This window comes from Gekko japonicus, unplaced genomic scaffold (genome assembly GCF_001447785.1).
Source record: "Gekko japonicus isolate JY-2015 unplaced genomic scaffold, Gekko_japonicus_V1.1 scaffold2624, whole genome shotgun sequence".
Lineage (NCBI taxonomy): Eukaryota > Metazoa > Chordata > Lepidosauria > Squamata > Gekkonidae > Gekko > Gekko japonicus.
In genome coordinates this window covers 127,895-137,226 of record NW_015162030.1, presented here as the reverse complement: position 1 = coordinate 137,226, position 9,332 = coordinate 127,895, and the positions used below count along the sequence as shown (strand labels likewise).

General features: G+C 55.7%; 1 protein-coding gene across 1 annotated transcript in view; it reads left to right on the top strand.

Moving 5' to 3' along the window:
- The first annotated feature begins 737 nt into the window (after positions 1 to 737).
- TESK1 (testis-specific kinase 1) overlaps positions 738 to 9,332 on the top strand; it is a 46,104-nt gene continuing 37,509 nt past the window's right edge. Inside the window, exon 1 of the mRNA XM_015405534.1 lies at positions 738 to 1,319. Within this exon, the coding sequence (XP_015261020.1) occupies positions 738 to 1,319 (582 nt within the window). The remainder of the gene's footprint in view (positions 1,320 to 9,332) is intronic.

Here is a 9,332-nt window from a genome sequence, read left to right as displayed (position 1 = left end):
CAGCCAGTTGCCCCGGAGGACCGAGAGAGAGGGCGCCGAGGCCAAGGCTGCCCAGCTCTGGGACCCAGAGAGGTCCTGCCTCTGAATCCAGAGGTTCTCTGAGACTCATGGCGGTTTATGGGCCCGTCTTCCTGGAGTCCCTGGGTCCCTTCCAGAGTGAGTTTAGGCCCATCCCTGAGGGGCAGGCGACGGAGCCCCAAGGTCTTCGGAAGCCCAGGGAGCGGGCAAAGGCCATCCATACGTATCCATCTCTACCACAAAAGCGGGCTGCAGCCTTAAGCAATGAAAGCCGACCCACACGGTCTTGATACAGCAGCCTGCCAAAAGCGTTATGGTCCATGCTGCCAGTTTCTGAATACATTAAACCCCCCCCCCCCAACCCAAGCTGCCTGCCCCCCTGCCTAGCCTTACTCTCTGCCCCAGAGAAAGAACCAAGGGGGCAGAAAGAACCAAGGGGCCCTACCTGAAGTGACACCCCCCCTCCCCTCCACCCAGTTCTGCAGAGGGCCAAGAAGAAGAAGAAGAAGAAGAAGAAGAAGAAGAAGAAGAAGAAGAAGAAGAAGAAGAAGAAGAAGAAGAAGAAGAAGAAGAAGAAGAAGAAGAAGGCGGCACGCAGACAGGAGGGAGTGCTGAGCCACCCTTGGATGGAGGCCCGGCTGGCCTGGGGTGGGGCTCTCGCCCGTGGGCGCTGGGGATCGAGGGCTGGCAACGTTCAAAGCCCCGCCTGGAGTTGCGCAATGGTTGCAGAACTGGGCTGGCGGGCGAATGCCACCCGGTGCTCCGTGTGGACGTGGGACACTGTGTTCCGCACAGGGCAGTCTCTCTGGCCTCCCCCGAAAGGCAGGCCAGTGTCCCGGAGGTTACAAAAGCGGGGCCTGTGTGGGGCCAGGCCAGCACCACAGGGAGCCCGCGAGGCCCAAAGGGTGTGGAGCGGCTCTTTCCGCCTGCTGCGCAAAGAGCATGGCCGGATCTGGCAGCAGCCATCGAGGACTCCTCCCCGCGACCTGCCTGCGGCTGTGTGGGATGCAGGCAAAGGAAGCCGAGCGAAGCGCTTGTCTGCGGCTGAGGCTGAGGCGGACCTTGAACCCAGCTCTCGGAAATGCCGCCAGCGACAGTCCCGCCTTGTGCCCCGAGGCAGGGGTGGGGGTGCTGCCCCCCCACCAGACGGTGGAATGGGAATCCAAGGAGAGCCCCACCCTGCCCTGCCCTTCCACCGCCACCGCCCCCGGGAGAGCCGGCGTGGCATAGAGACTGGAGCATCGGACGAGGGTCTGGGAGACTCTGGGTTCGAATCCCTGCTCTTGCTTAGGGGGCCTCTGGTCAGTCACACAGTCTCAGCCTCACCTACCTCATAGGGTCATTGTATGGGTCAAATGAAGAAGGGGAGAGGGACGGAAGCCGCTTTGGGTCCCCACTGGGGAGAAAGGTGTGGGGTAGAAATAAAGTCAGTGCCCACCTTGTAGAGTCCTGGGAAAGAAGAAGAAGAAGAGGAGGAGGAGGAGGAGGAGGAGGAGATGATAGGATTTATACCCTGCCCTTCACTCAGAGTCTCAGAGTGGCTTACAAGCTCCTCCCCACAACAGACACCCTGTGAAAGAGAGCTCTTTCCAGAACTGCCCTTTCGAGAACAGCTCTGGCAAAACGATGGCCTGGCCAAGGTCATCCAGCAGCTGCGGGTGGAGGAGTGGGGAATAAAACCCGGTTGTCCCAGATTAGAGTCCGCGCACTTCACCACCACACCAAACTGGATCTATGGACCCAGCGATCTCAAGCCCGGAGACAACAAAGGCCCAGGCTGCTCCCCGGGATGTGCCCTCCCCACCCCATGCACCCTGCAGACTCAGCTGCACCTGGGCGTGTGGGGCAGGCGGCAGCCCCATTCCCCCCCCCCCGCTCCGTCCTATCAGAAGCTCCGGGCTGGGTGGCCCAAGTGCCTGCAAAGCGGAGGAGGAAGTCAGCGGAGGTGACCCGCCGAGGCCTCCTTGGTGCTGAACGCCTCTCAGCCCAGAGAAAGCCAGACCAGCCACCGGACTGGGCCAGCCCCCCCCCCCCCAGGATCTCAGCCCTCCCTTCCCTGATCGGTGCCCCCAGCCATTCCCATGGGGGGGGGGCAGAAGAGGAGATTGGATTTATCCCCCGCCCGTCACTACCCGAAGGAGTCTCAGAGCGGCTTACAAACTCCCTTCCCCTCCCCACAGCAGACACCCTGTGAGGTAGGCGGGGCTGCGAGAGCTCTGACAGAAACTGCTCTTTTTCAAGAACAGCTATACGAGAACTACCGCTTGCCCAAGGTCATCCAGCCAGGTGCAAGCAGAGGAGTGGGGAATCAAGAAGAAGAGATTGGATTTATACCCCGCCCGTCACTACCCGAAGGAGTCTCAGAGCGGCTTACAAACTCCCTTCCCCTCCCCACAGCAGACACCCTGTGAGGTAGGCGGGGCTGCGAGAGCTCTGACAGAAACTGCTCTTTTTCAAGAACAGCTATACGAGAACTACCGCTTGCCCAAGGTCATCCAGCCAGGTGCAAGCAGAGGAGTGGGGAATCAAGAAGAAGAGATTGGATTTATACCCCGCCCGTCACTACCCGAAGGAGTCTCAGAGCGGCTTACAAACTCCCTTCCCCTCCCCACAGCAGACACCCTGTGAGGTAGGCGGGGCTGCGAGAGCTCTGACAGAAACTGCTCTTTTTCAAGAACAGCTATACGAGAACTACCGCTTGCCCAAGGTCATCCAGCCAGGTGCAAGCAGAGGAGTGGGGAATCAAGAAGAAGAGATTGGATTTATACCCCGCCCGTCACTACCCGAAGGAGTCTCAGAGCGGCTTACAAACTCCCTTCCCCTCCCCACAGCAGACACCCTGTGAGGTAGGCGGGGCTGCGAGAGCTCTGACAGAAACTGCTCTTTTCCAAGAACAGCTATACGAGAACTACCGCTTGCCCAAGGTCACCCAGCAGGTGCAAGTGGAGGAGTGGGGAATCAAACCCGCTTCTTCCAGATTAGAGTCCGCACACTTAACCACTACACCAAACTAGTACTTGCATGGGAGACCCCCAATGAAGTCCAGGGTCACAATGCAGAGCCACCTCTTGCCTTGAAAACCCTATAGCCCAGGGCAATGTTCCCTCTAAGCTGAGTGAGTGTGAGCTAGCTCACCATTTTTTAGCCTCCGACTCACACAGTTTTGTCTCAGCTCAGGAAAGATGGCTCCAGAGCGAACTAATTTATGCAGTAGCCAAATTGCTCACTCACCACTTTAATACCATTAGCTCACAAAGTAGAGTTTTCACTCACAAGACTCCACAGCTTAGAGGGCACATTGGCCCAGGGGTGTCAAAGATCAGGCTGGTGGGGCAGAACCAGCCCATCCAGGGCTCTTATCTGGGGCCAGGGAGGGAACAGGAGGCTATGGGGAGGGGGAGGGGCGGAGCCACTCCAATTGTGGCCGGCCCAGCCTCGTCCGCAGCCGTCAAGCAGGACCCCCTGGCTTCAGTGGTAGCCTCCCCGGTAAGTTGGGAGCCACCGCAGCCGCATTCCCGACAGCTCAGGGTTCCAGGGCGAGGTTGCACGCCTCTCCGCTCAGCCTGCGGACCCGGGGATGCTGCCTTGGATGGCTGTGGGGATCGGCGTTTGCACATGGGGGGCGGGGTGGGGCAGGGGGGGGCGCAGACAATCCTCTGCTGGGGCCTGCTGGCAGCCAGTGCCACTGCCATATTCGCACACACACACACACCGCTGCGGCAGCTGCACTTTAGCCCATGGGGGGACCTCCTTCAGCAGCTTCTTCCACTAGGGTTGGCGGGATGCGCGCGCGGGGGGGGGGCATGTTGCAAACAGGGCCAGCCCGTTATTGTTAAATTTTAGACTGTTGCCTAGGGTGTCGGCTCGATGAGGGCACCATTCTGGCTGGCCTCGTCCCCTCCTCCCCCCACACGGGAAGCCTCCCTTGCCGACTTCTTGCTCCCTCCAGGGCAAGAGACTCTCCTCTTTACAGCCCCCCAGACAGAAAGAGAAGGAGGCGGGGGGGGGACAGGCGCTGGGAACAGCCCCGGAGGACGGGAAAGTGCCGCTCGCCCTCTACCGCCCCGGCCCCGTGGTCTCTTTGGAGCTCCTTTTGCAGCCTGGCACAGGCCCCTCCCCTCGAGTGATCCTGCCCCCCGCATGCATTCACAGCTTGCCCCCTCGGCCTGCCCGCTGAGGTTCTGGCACCCACCCCCATCCTGCCCCCCACCAGCCCCCCCCACCGGAATGTATCCTCGCCTAGTGGGCGAAAAAACCTTGGGCCATCACTGGTTGCACACTATGTCACCCGGAAGTGATGTAGGCACATGGGGGAGCAGCACTCTGGTTTTGGGGCAAAACTCTATGGTAAAAGCATCCTCAAGCCATAGAGTTTTGCCCAAAAACCAGAGTGTCACCCCCCCCAGGTGTCATAGGCACGTTGTGCAACATTGCTGTGTGGGGGGGGGGGGATGGCAACCCTATCTTCCACACATGGGGGGCCTAGTCATTCCATCTTATGGCATACGTGGCCTGGCCCAACGAAGCCACATTTATGTCAGATTGGGCCCTGGTAGAAAATGAGGTTGACGCCTCTGCTCTATGGGGGGGGGGGATCACCGTAAGTTGGCTGTGTCTGGAGGGCACACAATGACTATGGGCTCACCTGGATGGCCCAGGCTGGCCTGACCTCATCAGATCTCGGGCGCTAAGCAGGGCTGGCCCTGGTCAGTCAGGGTCGCTACGCAGAGTCAGGCCATAGCAAACCGCCTCTGAATGTCTCTTGCCTTGACTGAGGGGTGACATGATCAAGGTTTATAAGATTATGCATAGGAAAGAGCAGGTAGAGAAAGAGGTACTTTTCTCCCTTTCTCACAATACAAGAACTCGTGGGCACTCCATGAAACTGCTGAGCGGTCGGGTTAGAAGGGATAAGAGGAAGTCCTTCTTCACCCAGAGAGTGATTAACACATGGAATTCACTGCCACAGGAAGTGGTGGCAGCTACAAGCATGGACGGCTTCAAAAGGGAATTAGAGAAGCATATGGAGCAGAGGTCCATCAGTGGCCATTAGCCACAAGGTATAGATAGGGGCTGTGGGGCAAGTGATGCTCTGTCATCTTGGGGCTTGGGGGGGGGGGGTCAACAGGGGGGAGGGCTTCTAATGTCCCGGCCCCACTGGTGGACCTCCTGATGGCACTGGTATTTCTGGCCACTGTGTGACACAGAGTGTTGGACTGGATGGACCTTTGACCTGATCCAACATTGGCGTCTCTTATGTTCTTAATCCCGTGTGGGGTCGCCGTAAGCTGGCTGTGACTTGACGGTGCTTTCCCCCACTGATCGTCAGTCCCGACTTGGATAGCCGTCCCACCACCACCATTGTGTTTCTGCCCAGGCTAGTCCAACCTTGTCAGCTCTTGGAAGCTAAGCAGGGTCGGCCCCGGTTAGTCCTTGGATGGGAGATGTAGCAAGGAAGGCCAAGATCGTGGTGCCCAGGAGCCAGGCTACGGCAAACCGCCCCTCAATGTCTCTTCCCTTCGAAACTCTATAGGGTCACCGTAAGTCAGCTGTGACGTGACTGGAGTTTACACCCATGTGCGATCCATGAATTGGTACCCCCCCCCCCAAACATAATGCAACATCGACTGGCTCATTCCAAAGGCCACAAACCGAAGCATGCTTACATCCCATGGAGCATAGTTGGGCTAACTTCTGAGTTGGTACACTAGACATGTTCAGCTGAATGCTGGTTCAGCTCCCTCGCTGCCCTGCCCCCTGCTGCTGCATGTGGCCCCCTCTCTTTTTGGTACCCCCCCCAGCCGTCAACTAGGTCTGTCTACTGGACAGGCCAGCCATTTATGCTCCCTGGAGGGCCCCCCCCCCCGCCCCTAAGGCACGGTGGCTGATTTCTGCCAGTCCTCTGGTGGGGGTGAACGGCCGCGGCCGGGAGGCAGGTGCGTGTCCCCGGTGATGCTCTCGTGTTTATGGCCTATTGACTTCAAGATTATTTGGATCCTCCTGGAACTATATGAGCCCACTCCATGATGAATGCATGTCAAGTCGGACTGTGAAATTATAATACAACAGGAGTGAGACACATTGAAATTTTTGGGACTTCTCTGTACTACTGTGACTTTATTTTTCTGCGTTAGTGTTGTTCCTTGTAAGAACACTTAGGCTTCACCCAGTTACACTGATAGCGAACTCGGCATTAAATATTACTTTTATATATAATCTCCATTATAAATAAAAGCCGGATGGTGGTGGCACTTCTCTAGAACATTCCGCACTCTCCAAAATCAGTTTGCTCTCTGATCTGTCATTCAGAGGGTCTCCCTATCCACTGGCTGCTTTGCCTGAGTCCTGCCTTCAACATTCTAAACATTTTGCTGTTCCTCTCCCCCCCATAGCCAGTCAGAATACAGAGGTTATTTGCATATGCAGCCTCATTGGCCCCTGCCTTGGAACACAGAGGTCGTTTGCATATGCGACTTGATTGGCTTTTGCCTCTAACATTCTAAACAGTTTTGCTGTTCTGAGGTAAAATGTGTCCAATCTCCAGGTGAGGGCTGGAGATCACTCAGAATCACAACTGCTTTCCAGATGGCAGAGATCAGTTCCCCTGGAGAAAATGGTGGGCTCTGTATCCTTCTATGCTGCTGAGGTGGCCCCCGTATGACAGCCAATGTGACGTAGCAGTCAGGGCTTCAGAGCACGGGAGAGGGTGCAGGTATGTGGGGGGTGAAAAGCTGAAGAGTGAGGGGGAAATAAAGGTAGGTTGATGATTGGCTGGGAAGGAGATAGGGTTGCCAACTCCAGGTGGGAAATTCCTGGAGATGTGAGGGATGGAGCCTGGAGAGGGTGAGGTTTCAGGAGGCGTGGGACCTCGGACACGTACAAAGACACAGACTCCAAACCAACCATTCCCTTCTGGGGAACCATCATTGCCAATCTCCAGGTGAGGGCTAGAGATCACTCAAAATTACAGCTGTTCTTTAGGTAGCAGAGATCAGTTCCTCTGGAGAAAATGGTGGATTCAGTGTCATTATACCCTGCTGAGGTTGCCACAGCAAATTGACACTGAGTGTCCAAGGCTGGGGCACCCGCCCAGAGCCTCTTTCTAGAGGCTGCTGTATTTATTTCCACAACGGGCCTTTTTCCTAGTTATATATAAGTGATTTCAGCCAGCGGTCTCTTGTGTTTTGCACCATTTCTCGTACGCCAGAATGTTAAAGGCAGCCTGCCGTCTGCATTGCCCTTCCACACTTCTTGTTGGGTATTACAAGTTGAAAACACTCAGTATATCTGGGGTTAAATGTTTGTTTATGTTACTCACAGGAAGTCACATGTTTCTCATGTAACCAATGTTCTTTAGATGTAAGAAGCCCGGGAAATTTCTCCCTGATCTAGGGATTTGATTGGGACTAAAGTGCCAAGGTGTATTACCATTTTATGGCTTCTCTTCCCGTCTTTGTTTGGTGTTCTGAAGAAGAAGAAGAGTAGCCATAATCTCTCTCTTCTAGTTTTGTCTTTGTAGTGTAAGGATGTAGCCGTTTAGCTGTGTTGTTATTTTCATCCCAGTTACCCTTCCCCATGCTAGAATTTAGTAAAAATTTTATATTTTAATCACACACGGACTCTGAGTCTGAATTATTTTACTCAGACTCTGCTGGGCTATCTTATCTCTGCTAAATGCCGTTTTTCAATATCTCACTATCAAAACCCAACACTTCTCTTTGGCAAACTTACATGCAGCATCTCTACTTGGAGAGAAACTCCAAGGCAGCGCAGAATAAAACACATCAGAAAACAATTCTAAAAAAGAAAAGGCAAGAAGCCGTGGCGCATCCGCAGCCACCACGGTCGCCCTGGCTCATCTCCTGTTTGGTTTTAAAATCAGAGAAAGCCCTCTGTGTGTGTGTGTGTCTGTCTGTCTGTGTGTGTCTCCCCCCCATTTCCCCCCCCCAGCCCCCGGCAGTCTCCTCCCAGATGCTGCTGCTGCTTCTGAACTGGCTGCAAAGGGGAAATGACGCAAAATGTCACTTACAAAATCTTCCCTGTTGCTTTAGACAACAAGGCTTCAAAGCCCAAAGAGGGAAAACCAGAATATGAAATACATAACCGTTTCTAGACATACTGAAACTTCCCGTTTTCATAATCTTGAGACCTATGAATATTCAACACGGTGGCCGCATCAGAGGGATATCAGCCCCAGACTGATTGGAACGCAGGCCCCCTTCGCAAGCTGACGGCAGGGCTCTGGTCTCCTCTCTGTGGATGGCCTCCTCCAGCCCTTGAGGATTGCTGTGGCTTAGTGGCAGAGCACCTGCCTGGCACACAGCAGCAGGGTCCCGGGTTCAGTCTCTGGCCTCTCCAGTGAGGAGGACCAGGCAGTCCGTGAGGCGAAGGGGCTGAGCCCCTGGGGAGCTGCAGCCGGTCTGCTGCGTAGACGATACTGACCTGGGCGGACTGTGGGTCTGATTCCACAGAAGGCAGCTCCCATGGACACTTCCATGGACAGGCTGGTAGAGGTTGGAGGCCAGGAAACAGCCCTGTGAAAAACACCACCGTGTAGATGATGCCCCAATGCCCACCTTTACTGCCCCAGCACCACCACCGGGTGCCTACTCACGTGGCCCAGAGAGAGTGACCGAGCACAGCCATGGCTGGGGGGAGGGTGGCCACAGCAGATGGGACTGGAAGCCACAGGGAGATCCAGAAGAACCCAACAGGTTGCGCTTGGCCTGTCTGCTCCCTGGCGCAGGTTCTTTATTCATTCAGAAAATGTCTGGGCTGCCTCTGCAGGGCACCTGCCTGAGCCACTTTACAAAACTATGTGCCCAGAGAGGCTGGAAGCAAGAAGAAAAACCTTGTACATGTTCCCTCTAAGGTGAGTTAGTGCGAGCTAGCTCACAGTTTTTTAGCCTCCAGCTCACACATTTGAGTCTCGGCTCAGGAAGGAGGGCTCCAGAGCACACTAATTTATGCAGTCGCCAAATCGCTGGCTCGCCACTTGAATGCCAGTCGCGCACAGAGTCAAAATTTAGACTCACAAGACTCCCCAGCGTACAGGGAGCCTCGGGGTCAAGAAGAGCTAGAACTGTATTAAACCAGAACACCTTGAATCAAAGGGTAACTATTAAAAACTGTTGGAGCCTCCTCAAGAGCCACCCCCCCCCTTGGGTCACCTGAGACGTTTCTGTGGCCTGGCGTATTGTGATGGTCTGCCCTTCTTCTCACTGGGACTCGAGGAGCACCCAGGGCCGGAGGCAGTCGACCTGCAAAAGCGCGCGCGCGCCAGGGGGTCAGGGGCTGGCCCGGCGCGTCGGGGG